Source organism: Hylaeus volcanicus, chromosome 7 (assembly GCF_026283585.1).
Source record: "Hylaeus volcanicus isolate JK05 chromosome 7, UHH_iyHylVolc1.0_haploid, whole genome shotgun sequence".
In the NCBI taxonomy this organism is placed as follows: domain Eukaryota; kingdom Metazoa; phylum Arthropoda; class Insecta; order Hymenoptera; family Colletidae; genus Hylaeus; species Hylaeus volcanicus.
Genome location: NC_071982.1, coordinates 13,547,256 through 13,562,885, shown reverse-complemented (window position 1 = coordinate 13,562,885; position 15,630 = coordinate 13,547,256). Strand labels below are relative to the sequence as shown.

Below are 15,630 nucleotides of genomic sequence, written 5' to 3'. Positions count from 1 at the left end.
TAAAAACTCCAAATCTTCTTTTTACATACGTTTGCTCATCGTTTGCTTATGAATGCTCGATTGGAATTTTCGTTTGCCGCTCTTTAGTTCGAAAGATACACGCGATTCAAACTTGAGCAGTGTGAACCTGGCCCCTTCCTCTTTTTGAAAAACTCAAAATAGTATAGTTAATTAGCCCTCTTCGTTTCTCACGCGAAAGTACACGTCAAGCCCGTCCCGGAGTCGAGTCCCTCGAGAAAGAAACAAGGTTCACGAAAATACATGTTATTTTATCGGTCTTGGAAGCCAGCCGTAAAAGCCCTACGTTCCGCAAACAAGCACTCCTCCGCGTATTTCAGCAGCTGTAGGTAGCACGGGACACCATGATTCGCGTTGCTCGGAGCTTAATTTAACGATAGAGCTCGGTCAGCAGCGTGTCGCTTTCATCGCTGATTACGACCGGCATTTTTTGTTCGCTCAACGACAGACTTTCCACGCCGATGCGATGTATCCTGTGATCGCATCTCCCCCCTGCGTCTCCATCTATCTAATTATATTAACAGTTCGTCGAGTTGGATGTTTTACTCTGTCGACGAATAGAGTCGTGAGACGATGTCGCGAATTCGAAATGGCCGTAAAAATTAGTCTAGGGGGGTCTCACGGTGGACTGTAACGGATCCTTTGCGCGGAGGATCGTAATTGTCCTAATTAAATTCACGACACCAGGGCGCTTTCGCAGCGAAGTTTTAATGAAACGTTAGTAGAGCTTTACGACCGCGAGAAAAGACGCCATTTCCGATAGCGGGGAGGACCGGGGGTGGTCGTTTCCTTCGCCGCACTTCCGCTTTTAAATAACTCCCGCCGTAGTTCCATCGAACTCCATTTCCAAACGACATCCAAACTGCCTGAAATTGTTTGGACGCGATGTGGACGTGAAGCGAAGGAAATTCGATTTAAAAATTGAGTAAGTCCCATCGAGGGATTCGATACTAAGTTCCTCTTTCACCCTATTTACCCCATTTCCTTTCTCTAACAATTCTACCTGTCATTAAAGAGATATCAAAGAGTTCAAGATAAACGAAAAACACTCTTATTGTTCATTCAAAGGGTTTAACCTATTTGCAGACGATAGTAATGGAAGACCCTACAAATCGACGAAGAAACCATTAAAAGATTTCGTTTGTATTTGCCAGACAAATAGTACCTAAGGGTTGGCTAATAGAGGATCGTCTCATCGCTTCCTTCTATCCTTAATGGAATCACGATCTGCAGAAATAAAAATTATGACTACGACTATACAAGGTGTGGTACACCTGTTACACAAGGTGTCCTAAATGTATCCTCTATACAATCGATCCCATAAATGTTTGTACTGAATTAAATAATATTTTAAATAGTATCAAATGAATTTTTGGTAACGTACACTTGGAAACACCAAGCCTAGCATTTAATCAAGCTTATCATTTAAACAAATTTTGTACGGTATGGAATCACGATGTGCAGAAATAAAAATTACGACTACAACTATACAAGGTGTGGTACACGAGGTGTCCTAAATGTATCCTCTGTACAACAAATCCCATAAATGTTTGTACTAAATTAAATAATATTTTAGATAATACCAAATGAATTATGACTACAACTATACAAGGTGTGGTACACAAGGTGTCCTAAATGTATCCTCTGTACAACAAATCCCATAAATGTTTGTACTAAATTAAATAATATTTTAGATAATACCAAATGAATTTTTGAATTTAATCAATCTTACCATTTAAATCAATATTGTACGGTAGACACAGAGGGTACGAATATTTATGGGACCGATTGTATATACTGTACAAAGTGTTGTTTCGATATCTTCTACAGGGTGTGCTATACGTATCCTACGACGAACATTGATTTCCACTTTTATTTGACGATACGCGAGGAAGAAAATTGTCACCTGAAAGTGGGAATCGCTGTACAGCCGCGAGGTCTGGCCTCTGACGCAGCAGAACCACCCTGACCGACGGCGTGGCGGTGCGACTAAGGCCCTGAACTGGATCGAGGTTCATTGTCTGCGACCTTCCTTCGCTTTCTGTGCAGCCTTATTCATAAATGCACGGGTCTCGATTGTTAACTGGCGCCAGGCATGCGATCCATCCCCCGCACGCGCCCTACTCCCTTCGAACTTCATCGTGTCAGGGGTTGCACGGACACCGTCGCCCCTCTCACGCGTACACCCCGTACGAACACCCCCTCTGTTCCCTCGGGTGAAACTAGCTTCGACCTTTCTTCCATGAAACGCGACCGCAATTCGGATCAATCGAACGCGGTTCTTGGAATATCTCGGCCCAACGAAAATACGGATCTTCGTCCCCTAAACGCGGCCAGATCACTGCCGACCGGAAACGAGATGAGGAGGAATTTCCTGTCTTGTGGAATTGGGAATGGTAGTTGGGTGACAGGAATTGTGAGCGAGAAAATAATTGATTTTTTTTTATCGGAATTAATACACGAAAAGATAGAAACTACTTCAGTAAGTACGGAATCTTCAATTATAATTAACCCTTTGCACTCGAGGCCTTTTTTTCTGGTATCTCCCAGCGACTCGAGATGTTTCTTAGCATTCTATTGCCATGAATTCTAAGCTATCTGGATTTAAGAATAAAGTCACCTTTACTCTTTACGATCCTCTTATTGACACTTCGAGCTCCAAGGAAATTAAACCTAAAGAAACGTTAAATATTATAGATAGTCGCCTCTCGAACGCAAAGGGTTAATAAACAGTAAGCGAATAGGAGGGTAACAAAACACGAACGAAGGGTATTGAAATTCAGGATACACGCTCCTATTGTTCGCCGTTTGATAAATCAAGAGAAAACAAATTGAACTGCAGGCTATTAATAACGTGAAATATTCTGTTAGGACCGAATCCAATTTCACGGAAGAAAAGTGGCGCGATGCGATGTTTCGCGAGTCCAGAACCAAGCTATTCGGTGTTCGAGTGACATAAAACACATCGTGCTTGTTGGCTCGAGAATGCAGCTTTTGTATCGGTGGATGTACGGCCGCGCGCGATATCGCGCCGCGGCGCGCGGCGTCCAAAACACAATTCAGGGATACGCGAAATCCGAGAGGGAAGTTATCCAAATCGGATATCGAAAAGTTCTTTGAGGAAGTCGTGAAAATCGTCGCAGATCTGCATTCCATGCTCTGTTGCGTTACGAAAATAACTATTTCCATTAGACATTAATATATTTATCAGACATGGAATATACACCCTCTGTCCCAAAACTAACCGGAATGGCTCTAGTTTAATAAATGCAGTGGCGTCATCCACTAATGACCGATTGTTTTATGATTTGTTGTCAATTTTTATTCATCTCTGAAAGTTTCGTGACATTTCGTTCACTAGAAGCCAAGATACACACACTCAAGTGACAGTAGTTGATATACGTTCGTTGAAAAATAAATAAAGACCAAAGAATCAACATTATGTTCTGTTAAGTTCCATTTGATGAACTTTTTCAACGTGCAAATCGTTGTATTTCGGCCGAGGGAGAACATTTTGAATAAACAAAATGATTATGTCAAGATTTTCCAATTAGTTCTGTTATTTTTAAAGCCATTTCGGTTAGTTATGGGACAGAGGGCGCATCTGTGAATTTTACTAGCAGGATTTCACCTATAAATAAAAATCGACGATTACGGTAAAAAGGTGGTGGAAGTATCGGATCGCAGACGTCTCAAGGTCCGCGATCGGCAATCGTGTAATAAAACGATCACGGTAGATCGTCCAGGTACGGTCGAAAAGTAATCCGATATCGTCTCAGGATCCCCGTGTTATCCGACCAATTATCGCGGCGGGAGCTCGATAGCGAAACGTCATGCACGAAGGTCTAGGATAGAAATTGCGTGCCACGCTCCAGTTAGCAGTCTCGAGGCCTGCATTCAGGAATACGAAGCCCAAGCGTGCTGGAATAAGGTCGCAGACAATGAACTTCGCTTCTGCTATTTTGGAGCTAGCTGGATCACGAGCCTCGATCGCTGGCTGATCTTTCAGCGCGCTTCTCGACCCGATCTGATAATGGAGGTCGCCGGGAAATCGGAAAGCCTACCGCAGCCTCGCTTACGAGTGACGAAATTGAAAATAGTTCGCTTAAAAATTTACGAAATTCATTCCGACTGTGCTTGTACGGGAGAAATAAGTGTTTCGAGTGATCTATAGATGAATTTGGAGAGATTTGAAGTTCCAGGGAGGATATACAGCGATCCATGCTTTCGAGTTACAATTCACTTGAAATTTTTTAAGCTATGAATTTAACCCTTTCCACTCGAGGCCTTTTTTTCTGGTATCTACCAGCAACTCGAGATGTTTCTTAGCATTCTATTGGCACGAATTCTAAACAATCTAGATTTGAGAATAAGCTCACCTTTACCTCGTCGACAATCATTTTATTGACACTTCGAGCTCCAAAGAAATTAAACCTAAAGAAACATTAGGTATCGTAGATTCGCTGCGTGAAACCTAATGGCGACTGAGAGTCACCTCTCGAGTGCAAAGGATTCATTTATTTCTCCATCGATGCATCATTCTAAAAACAGTTTTAGTTTTTATTCTTAATCGCACCTAAATCCAATCACCTCTGAATCCTGCAAACGTGCGCCTCCTTTCTAACAGGGTCACGTTTGGGCCGATTTTCATCAAGGTAAGCCTCGCCAATTCGGTAACGCAAACAATGGATTATCACTCGAAATCGCTGGCGCCTCGATGATCGCTCCGAAATAAAATTTGCTAATTAAAGTACTCGTCCGTCGCTCTTGCCCGACTTCATCGAGAATTAGGGACGAGGAACTTTTCCAATTCCGACGAGGGACGAAAAAAATCCCGTCCGTAAAGATAAATGACGCTCGACCGTGAATTTATCGCCACGCGGATGAAAATGGGTTCAACGACAATCTAAATTACCTCGAGCGGCAATTCCTCCGTACTTTTAATTGCCACTTGATCTCCGGTTCTGTGTATATTAGAACCGAAAACATCTGAACCCTAGAAAACTGAACAATTTACCGTGCCAAGTACCAATCTGGCAATGTTCATTATTCGACAAAGATCGCAATGATATGATTCATAAATTATGTTATATCGAATCTTATCCTCCATATACAGTGGATGCTTTTTTGTACAAGCCTGTTCTTTACAAAAAGCTAATTATTTACAAATTTCTGAAAAACAATTTTGTATATCCTTAACGATAAGCCTATTCTTAATATTATTAGTATACTTGATTCATGTTTCTGTACTCCTTTTCGAAATCGTTTTCTTGTATCGTATTGTACTTCGTGTATCATAATGTAAATGTATATATGCACTGATAATATGCACAGCTATATTGCTAATAATCCTGTAGGGGGTTTAATAGCTTTAATAAAAAAAAAAAAAAAAAAAAAGTACCAATGCACCGTACCAAGTATAGAAATTACATTTATCTCGATTGAATTTACTATGGAAAGTCCAGAAATAAATTCCAAAGGTATAAAGATATACCTCGACGTTACTTCTTCGCAATATGCTCATTTTTATTTGATCCCATCGTTTCGAAAGCATTCCCGAACCTCGTTAAATTTTTCCCTCGTGCTTCGAGCGAAATAATGGAGGGATGAAATATTCCTATATGCCAAGAGACGTAGGGGTGGAGGATATTAAACGTCCCGGAGACGCGTATGTAAGTACAGAAAGGAGATTCTGTTTCAGAGCACTATCGGAGAACGTCGGCGGTAAGTATGAGAAAACTTTCGCGGAAAAATGCTTCAGACACGCAAGATTCTTATTTATTGCAGTCTTATACGCTGCGAGTTTCCTCCGGGCAGAGTATGAAACTCCTGCCTCGTATTTCAGCTTCGAGATTGAATTGCAACTTCGAGGACTGAAAACGCCGTTTTTATGTCTCGTATGTACGTATAGTACAGTTGATCCTTTTCTCGATATTCGACATCTATCGTGCGCGAATTTCGAGCTAATTAGCTCTAAATTAGCTATTAGTGTCCATTTCGATTAGTTGTAATCGTTTAAAATATTGCAGTTTACATAGAACAGGTATGGTACATTGGACAATGCTAGAATCAGTAGAACTGGCCAGTCGTGGTCAGACATGGTTAGCCAAACCTTTCGATTTATTTTTACGAAAACGAAGCTTCCTACGAAAAAATATCATTCCTCATTTTCGATTCGAAAGAATCGACTATTGTTTTCTAGCGCCACGACGCGTTCTTTTCTGACGCGCGCAATTTAAGCGAACCATGCACGTAAAAATATGTTATTTACCACCGCACCATATATTTCCAAGCGCGCTTCGAATGCCATTAAAATACATAACAATCAGAGACTCTTCTCGTTGTCAATGAATAAAATTGATTACAACGATGCCAGCGATGCAATAATGGTAAATCCTGGCGTGTACGTAAACACCGTACGTGCGTCGCGCACGCGATTGCATTCTCCGAGCGTTGCACACCCACGCAACCGTTCGTGCAATGCTAAATGATCATCGAAAGTGGCCTTGACACTTGGCTGTGAATCGATAAGACGGCAAGAAGATATCGCACTGATTTATCGAACCGGTTCGCGTACGCGGCTGGATCGCTACTGTAACGTATGGAAAGCCAGCGATCAAAGTCGTCGTCGTCCCCACTCCTCTCCTTTGGGATTTATCGATCGATGTTGTTAATATTCGACGCCTTCGTGCGGAATTTGTAAACTGGCCATGTTAGGGAATGTTGGACGCGAGGACTGGCACACGATCGCGGCCAAGAGGGATTATTGAATTATGGGGATATGGTAATATCAGGCTATCAGAATTTCAGCGACGGTATATCTGGGTTATTAGACTAACGAATCTCGTGCTCGTAGAATCACTGTGTACACGGCCAAGTGTGCGATTTATTTAACGTTGTCTTCATTGTGTGCTTTAATGGGAAATTATTCATGCGTGTATTTTCTTGTGACACGCCTAGGCGGAGGATCTTTCTTTGTTTTACCTGGTACGCTATGTGACCCTCGCCTTTACTTTGTTTATTGTTATCACGGTGAAATGATAAATACTGTATCCTGTACTCCTAGCTTGCTTCTAAAAATTATTATTATAGTAAAATACTAAACACTGTACTCATTAGGTTGTCCCAAAAGTTTCTTTCGTGAGTTGGCATTCAATTATTCTCTGTGCCAGTGTTTATATAAATAGACAATCTAATTTCTTAGACATTGATGCTGTAACAGTAACGGAGCAAATGAATTGTACACAATTTTGTAATGTAACATAAAACATAAAATATTGTGTACGTATTAATTATCAATAAAACGAAAGAAACTTTTGGGACAACCTAATACAAGGAAAGCTTTTTAGGTGTCCGCCTTCGATTGTTTCGATTTTTGGATGTGTTTTAAAGGATCGAAAAATAAGATGTACGTATTTTTTTATATTGATTTATAAAATTTCAGCTGCAATAGGCTATCTCCGAAACTATCACAGATACAAGAAAACTTTTTGAGAAAAAGTTTCGTGGTTTTCAATTTGTATATAGAATCTGGCCCTAGATTTTGTAAAAAATAATTTGTTTATAATAATAGCCTATTGCAGCTGAAACTTCAGGGGGTCGTTTCATCCCCTAAATATGAAAACGTGCCAATATAACAAAATACGTATGTCTTATTTTTCGGTCCTTTAAAACATATCCAAAAATCAAAACAATCAGAGCTTTCCTTGTTAGAAGAAGAATTTTTACTATCTAAATTCTATTTCCTCCTTGCAAATATGACAAATAATGAATATCTATTGTCAATCGAAATAAAAAAGAAAAAAGAAAATCGCGGAGTTCTCGTGACTTTGTCTCGTGACAGCAAGCCACTGAAAATCAGAGCGTGCGGTTTTTCAAGCTCGTCACGATCGCGAAAAATCATTCAAATTCCCGTAGCGTTCGAGGGATCGATAGCTTCGCCTGAACCGACGAGCGAAACCAAAGTAATCAATAGGATTCCACCGGTGCATTCCGCATTCCCCGTGAACTAAGTCGTTTATATCGCATCCGCGAGCTGCAGATTCGTGTCTTGGCAGTTTAATTCTGAAGCAGGGAGGGCTTCGGCCGAGAGTCGCCTACCGAAATAAGCTCGTTATCGAATTAACCTAATCAAATTTCAGAGCGGCACATTCGACTGTAATTGATTGGACGCTGCGTCTTGGCCATTTCCGAAATGCGCTTATTTTTTTTAGGAAATTTATGTCATATTTTACTATGCACATTTGGTTATTGTTATCGTGAAACGAATTTTCTGAAATTATAAATATTAACAGTTAGCCTCTGCGTGTTTAACCCTTTGCGCTCGAGACGCGAGACGCGATTTATTATAAATTTTTATAATAAATTTCTGTAAAACCAAAATTTCTACTTCGAAAAGAAACGTCTACGATCGTTCGTGACTCAATCTGTTATTATTTCAATTAATAATTAGCTGTATTCTGAAATAAATAAAATTGATATTGTACGTTCAAGAAATCACTTTTAAATTACATGTGTCGCCCTAGAGGCGCCACATGAGCGCAAAGGGTTAATCCTTTTAAAGTATAAAAATATAATCCTATTAATTGACGTCGTATCCCGTGAACTAAGCACCCCATCGCGAATACGAATTCTTCGTTTACAGTTCGGCGAGTGCTGCTTACCAAAAAATAATTGAATTTTAATTTCAAGAGACCCGTTCAACCCCTCCCAGGGTTGCCAAAAATCGCTCCTCTCGCGTCTATTTACTGACTCCACCCAACCGCGTTTTACATACGCTGCACTAAACGCGGAACATAATTATAAACGAGGAAACACCGCGGGATAATGGTTTTCCGCGCGGTACGATGTTTATGTAATTAATGACCAATTAACCCGCGAGAGCGGAAACGCCGGAGAAAAGCTCGCTTCTCTGGCCCATTTCCACGGTATTTTCTTCCCCTGGATTTGTGCGTTAATCGTTGCTAGATCGACGCGTACGAAATTTTCGAACAACGATACACTGGACAAAGGAAATCAGGCCGTCAAATTATTTACCGATTATCGAATCCGTCGAAACGACGCGATTATCGACGGACACGCTCGATCGTTATCCGGAAACTAATCTCGGCGCCTGCACCCTCTTTGAATCGATAACTCGGCCCACGGTTTCTGTTTTAACGCTGTGACTCTCGGTAATGAGAGAATTAGTATCCACCGTAATTATATAAATTACGCGTCGCTCTCGGGCGCGATACGATCGCGCTGGATGAAGCCGGGGGATAAATTACTCGCGTTGCTGTGTCTATAAACAAAACTGTGAATATCGCGTTTAATCCGCGAGAATCGATTACTTCCATCGGGACGAATAAGACAATTCCATGGAAACGGTATTACAGGTAAACATTTGCTCGACGAGGATTTCGCGGCCATTGTCACTTTATCGTGACGCGTATACCTCCTTCCAACTTTTGAAACGAGTACGCTTCACGTACGGCAAACGAGTATGCCGGAGGAGTATACAATTTTATTTTCATTGCTCTTTGATATTTTATTTTCTTTGTATTTTATTGTCGCGCTATAAAGTAGAAAATAAATGAAAAATATGGTAATAAAATATGGTGTTACGTTTGAAAGTTCGAAGTTGACGATAAAATGATATTTAAAAAGGTATTATTAAGTATTATAATTAGACTGCGGATCTTTATGCATTTATAGGATAAAATGATATTTAAAAAAGTATTATTAAGTATTATAATTAGACTGCGGATCTTTATGCATTTATAGGAAATTTGAATGTGCAAGAACCTAGAAAATGCAAACAATACGCATGAATATAAAAAGGATTGAAAGTAAAGTTCATGTTATAATAGTTACAGAATAAAATAAATTCCTATTTAGCTTCAATTTTTGTATGCACGTTCGCGAAGATTTTATTTTGCACAAAGATCCGCAGTCTAATTATAATATAATAATTAAGGGTGCTATTAAAACGTACCCTCAGTCTTTGAGTATGGGTGGCTAGAATAAGGGCGCAACTATAAGATTTTGATTAACCCTTTGCACTCGAGGCCTTTTTTTCTGGTATCTACCAGTAACTCGAACGCTAAGCTTAGATTGACTTGGAAGATGTAGGACGATGTAGGATTCGTGATCGCAAACTAATTTCAAATCTTACTGCACCTTTTACAGACCTTTACCGCACCGACATTCATTTTATTGACACTTTGAGTTCCAAAGAAATGAAACGTAAGCAAACATTATTGTTGGTTGATTTACTGCGTAAAACCTAGTGGTGACCGAGACTCACCTCTCGAAAAGAGTTAATAGTGAAATATCACTTAGTGTTTTCCTGCAATTATTCTTTAGAGCCTAAACTAATTCGTACAAAATTAATTTATTTTTCTCGTATATAATTCTTTACAAGTCCATTTTTAAAGTTACCAAGTACACAGATTGAGTGTCTAAAATGAATCAGTACCGAAGTAGTAATTGACTCGTTTGAGTGGATGTACAGAAAGGATTTAAGAACAAAAGGATAAAGGAAAAGGATAAAGAAACATTATTGCTGATGGATGTGCTGCGTAAAACCTAGTGGTGACCGAGAGTCACCTCTCGAGTCCAAAGGGTTAAATTTCAACTCAATGAACATCGCACTGAAAAAAGCTCTCCAGTCCCCTGGACATTCTAATTGTAGTACATTCACCAAATCTATACAGGGGCGCAGCTATAACATACTCGCTAAATCCCATCCCTTGAGTCAGGTATCGGCTGTAACCGGCCTCAATGAGTTCGCAAGAGTCCCTGGTCACCCCGCTTCCACCCGCACTCATCGAATCCAGTCAGACGTCACGAAAGAGCCGCATTTCCGGGTTTCAGAGAGGGTGCTCGTAACAGGGGGTGGTTGAGGAAGAGTCGAGCCACGATTTAGGCACTCGACACGCCACCCCGGATGCGAAATGCTCGTATCGGGTGCGTACAATCTGCGGCCGCCGGGAACTGGGTCGAGGAGACATACCCATTGCCACACCCCCCACCCCCGACGACCGTCCCCTGGTGAACCCGGCCGGCGCCCCATATAACCCGCGAATTTATCGCTCGCGGCTGAGCAACAATCGCCGATTCGGGTCAGAAGCGGCTCCTGCAACCCGGAAGTCGGATGCTGACGCGCCTCCTCCCTCCCCAGCCGAGGATCCTTTCCTTGGCAACTCTCCTCGCGAGCGTCCCTTTGTCGCGACGGTGGAGAAGCCACTTCGCGAACGTGACGACCACTTCGTGAAACACCGGCGATCTTTCTCTTAGTTCCTTCGGGAATCAAGTCTGCCAGAGGGAAGAAGATGTCGAGAAGGGGTGTGTTCGATTTCTCGTGACGCCACAAATAAGGAAGATACTTAGGGGATGACGTTTGGGTGGTTGGTTGACTAGGACGAGCGACAAGGGACAGGAAGGGTTTGTGTAAAAGAAGAGGTGACTTTACTGGAAAAGGTGTTGAATAAATTAAGTGGCGAGCAAACATGGAAAAGGGAATCTAATCAGAAGGAATAAGGAAGAAGTTTTTATCTAAAACGAGGGGTGACTTCACAGGAAAAGGGGTCGAATAAGTTAAGTGTTGAGTAAGAATGGAAGAGGAGAGCTAATCAGAAGGAATCAGTCTGCTCTAGGGATGGCGTGAAAAATCACTAACAGTGATTTTTCACGATGATCGCACAATCACAATCTCGCAGTCATGATTAAACTTCGATCACGACCGTGATCCGGAAGATGGCGTTTCAGAAACGGTTCGTGTTAATTGTTATCGTTAGTGTCTCGCTGTCTTCCCTTAGCAGAAATTCAAGAAACTATAAATGAGTCAAATTTAAATTGTATTAAAATTATATTAACATTGCTTTTAGACCATGTTATAATACATATATAATCTAAGAACAACGTAATTCGTGAAAAGTGAAAAGAATGTTCTCTACTAATCAGAAGCGATCACGAAGAATCACGTACCACTGTGATAAATCATCGTGATTGAATCACGAGTGATTCAAAAGTAGCAGTTCACGCCATCTCTAGTCTGTTCTGTGAAGGGACCAACTTAACAACTAGACAGTGCTTCTTCTTGAAAGCCTCGTCTAAAATTCCTGATTTTCCTTAACAAATTCCCAAGAAAAAAAACGTCCTCGTCCACAAAATATACGTCGAAATCCTCCAACACAATTTTTTTATGATTAAAAATCATGTTATTTCTTAAATAAGGGAGATGCTAACGGGAAGATGCAACGTTTGTGACATAAAAATGAAGCATGGATAGAGACAGGAACAAATGGATAGGTATGAGATACTGGAATACTGAGGGCGCTAACGGGGAAAAGCTTTTTACTGAGTTTGATTTTCAATTCCTTGATTCTTACGACGAGCGTGATTTGTTAACTTTTCTTCCCCGTTTCTAACTACATCTCGCCAGAAAAATTTACACGTTAAATTTCGTACTCATCCTATGAAACTACCCTTCGCTTTCCATTCAAATACGTTTCTAAATCCACAAATTCACAAACAAATATTCGAATTTCGGCTACGAGATCGCTCTGCGGATCGCATGGTCCCCCGGCGACTACGACCATGGTAGTGGATAGCACGATAACGAATCCCTCTGTTCTCTCATCGATCGGGCTCTCATTGCTTTTCGCGGAGCCGGAGGAGTTTCTTTTTAACTCGTCCCGACGATGAGGCGCGAAAGAATAAGGAGGGGGTGTACGAGAAAGTTCGCGAGGTCTTCCGTTGCCGGCCGAATGGAAAAGTCGCGTGGAGATCCTTCGGTCGGGCATAGATCAGTCGACCGTTCTGTATATTCTTCGTCTCGGCTCGAGAAGAGCGGTCCTTTTGTGGACGTAGAAGTCCGCGAAAGGGGACGAAAAGAGGGACCGTTGAAAGGAATAAAAAGACGAATGACGGGACGACACCTCGCGAATAAACGATACGGAACGTTCAGGGTTGTCCTTTGGAGAATTCTACTGGGGAATGAAAGGCCAATTATCCAGTGGTGGGCTCCTGCATACCAAACACTCGTACGCGGAATTACTCGACCGTGGAACTTTCTACTTCTTTACATTATGCAGTAGGTAAAAATAAAAAAAGAAATTTCATTGATTTCTCTTAATATGAATTTTGTTAGGTTTAAAAATACGACCTCGGCTGGATAGCTTTCTTTGCACATGTATCGATATCAATTTCGTTAGATAAGAGTACAATTAGGGAATTAAATAAATAAAAATTAAAGATATACATCGATTAATGCAATTCTCCCTAAAGAGATATCGCTACACTGCGGATCTTTATGCATTTATAGGAAATTTGAACGTGCAAGAAATTACAAAATGCAAACAAAAGTAAAGTTCATGTTACAATATTTACAGAATAAAATAAAGTCCTATTTAGGTTCAATTTTTGTAGGCACGTTCGCGAGGATTTTATTTTCCATAAAGATCCGCAGTCTAGATATCAATTTGGAAATTTTCGACTACTTCCTCCCAAATACATCGATCTTCGGACTTTTCTCTACTTCTTCAGCACTAGCTGAAGTCAAAAGGACTTCGGGAATGGTATTCCCCGTAAAAGAAACATTTTCGAGCGCTCAGTCCCTCGGAAAGCAAAACAAGAGACTCTCGAAGGTCCCTCGAGTACGCTCGAAAGCGTAAAGACGTTGCGACAATGGACAAATTTTAAAAGTGTGAGTACTCACATTCGCTGACAGACTTCGGGACCAGGTGCTGGTGCTCCAGTTGGGTACCGTTCACCGGCGGATCTGAAAGCAAATTTCGAAACGAATTAAACCCCGGTGTTGCGGTTGTTCGCGATGGCTGTGCGTCGCGTGGCGGGGGCGCGAATGACAAGTATCCAGGATAGGCGACAGGAAGGATTCTTGGAATGCACGCGGAGATTTTGGGTGCTTGGGGATACGTGGCGTGGTTGCTGATGTCTCTGCCTGCACGAGACTTATGAAGCCGGGCTGAGAGACAGAGGTAATTGAATTTCGGTGTACAGTGAGGCTGCGGTACTCGGTTAGTTATAGTTCATCGTCGCGATAATGCGAATTGTCCTTACTATTTGTAGATATAATAAAAGAATCTATTAAACGATAACTGTTTAGAGAGAGAACTATTTCCCAAGTTTGGGCCAGGTTGCTTTGGATTTTCTTTTAACTACGCCATATTTATAATTATAATCGCGCGCAATGAAAAAGTAGAATAAATGTAATAAACAAATAAAGTGAAAGAATCTATGAAACGATAACTTTTTAGAGAGAGAACTATTTTCCAAGTTTGGACCATGTTGCTTTGGATTTTCTTTTAACTACGCCATATTTATAATTATAATCGCGCGCAATGAAAAAGTAGAATAAATGTACTAAACGAATAAAGTGAGTTGGTCTAGAATTTAATTGTAACTTCCTTGTGTGCCCTGTTTCCAATAGCGAGCGAGTAAGTTTTATTATTTATTCATAAGATTGTGTTCTTTTTATATTCATTTAATTTTGGATTTATATTACTACTCTCTTCGTGACTCTCTGACATCTCCGCCGGAGATCCCGGTAGTCTATCGGGGGCCCCCCTATAGCTCGGGTACCTCGGGATTGCCAAACCCGTACTGTAGATCACACATAGCTACAGCCCCTGAGGACCTGTTTCGAGTAAACACCGTCAATCAATAGTCAATATGGCTTCTGACTCTAGCGTTCGTTCATTATTAAAGGCAAATCCCCTCGTCTATTTCAGACTTCGGAGATTCGAGGAATCTCGACGCGCCGCCATGTTGCTCCTATCTCGCCCTTAATCAGGCCGCTCGGCGCTGAACTTAGTATCCCATAAAAGAAAGTGGAGAGGATCGTCGAATTTCCGATCGTTTCCGAGATGCTAGTCCCGACCGTGTGCTTCCAACGGAAAATCGCTGGCGGAATCTTAGCGCGGTACGTGCAGGTTCGGGAGCGTATCACGGCCACGAGCGTCTGCACACGTTACGCGTTGCATAATATATTTTCAGGAGGGTCGTTTAAGGTGGGTCGGGGGTGCACGTCCCCTGTCGACAGGGTTTCATCGACCAATCGGTGCCGGGGTGGAGCTTAAGCTACACGACGGCGTCAGCACCTCTTCTCTTTCGCGAAGGCCTTCCTCTGTCTCACCTACATTCGCGCCTCTTGTCTCTAAACCCTTTTCCCTGGTCTATATAACGGTTCAGAGGCTTTTCCAAGGCCCTCGTCGATGCTAGCGCCGCTGCCGATCGAAATCACCGACAACGCGCACGATTGTCACCCCTTAAGTAATTTGTAGAGTGAAAAATTAAGTATTACACTGTTGGGAGTGCTAGTATTCCAAGTGGAAGTATCGTGTCAAGTTTCACGTAGAGCAGGGTTAAAGGAAAATTCAAGGGAAAGGAAGTTTTAAAGTCGGGAGCAAGGAACTGATAGGAAAAAGTATAGTTGGATGGCGTAGGAAGGAGATGGAGCTCTAGCAGAGTTTGGATGTCGATGTAGCAGTGAAGTACCACTGGATTGGAGCTTGAGTGCCAATATAGCTGCGAAGTGGTGCTGGGATAGAGCTGGAACGCTGATATGGTAATGAAGTGGTGCTTTATTAGAGCTTGACTGTCGGTGTA

General features: G+C 41.6%; 1 protein-coding gene across 5 annotated transcripts in view; it reads right to left on the bottom strand.

Moving 5' to 3' along the window:
• The window catches only part of LOC128880531 (solute carrier family 12 member 4), a 142,884-nt gene that overhangs the window by 109,430 nt on the left and 17,824 nt on the right, over window positions 1–15,630 (bottom strand). For 3 of the 5 annotated variants that reach the window (XM_054130724.1, XM_054130727.1, XM_054130726.1), the window contains exon 2: window positions 13,721–13,783. In XM_054130724.1, the coding sequence (XP_053986699.1) occupies window positions 13,721–13,783 (63 nt within the window). Of the gene's footprint in view, window positions 1–6,289; window positions 6,576–13,720; window positions 13,784–15,630 lie in introns of those variants that run through there. The other 2 variants (XM_054130734.1, XM_054130733.1) reach the window with 2 other exon arrangements.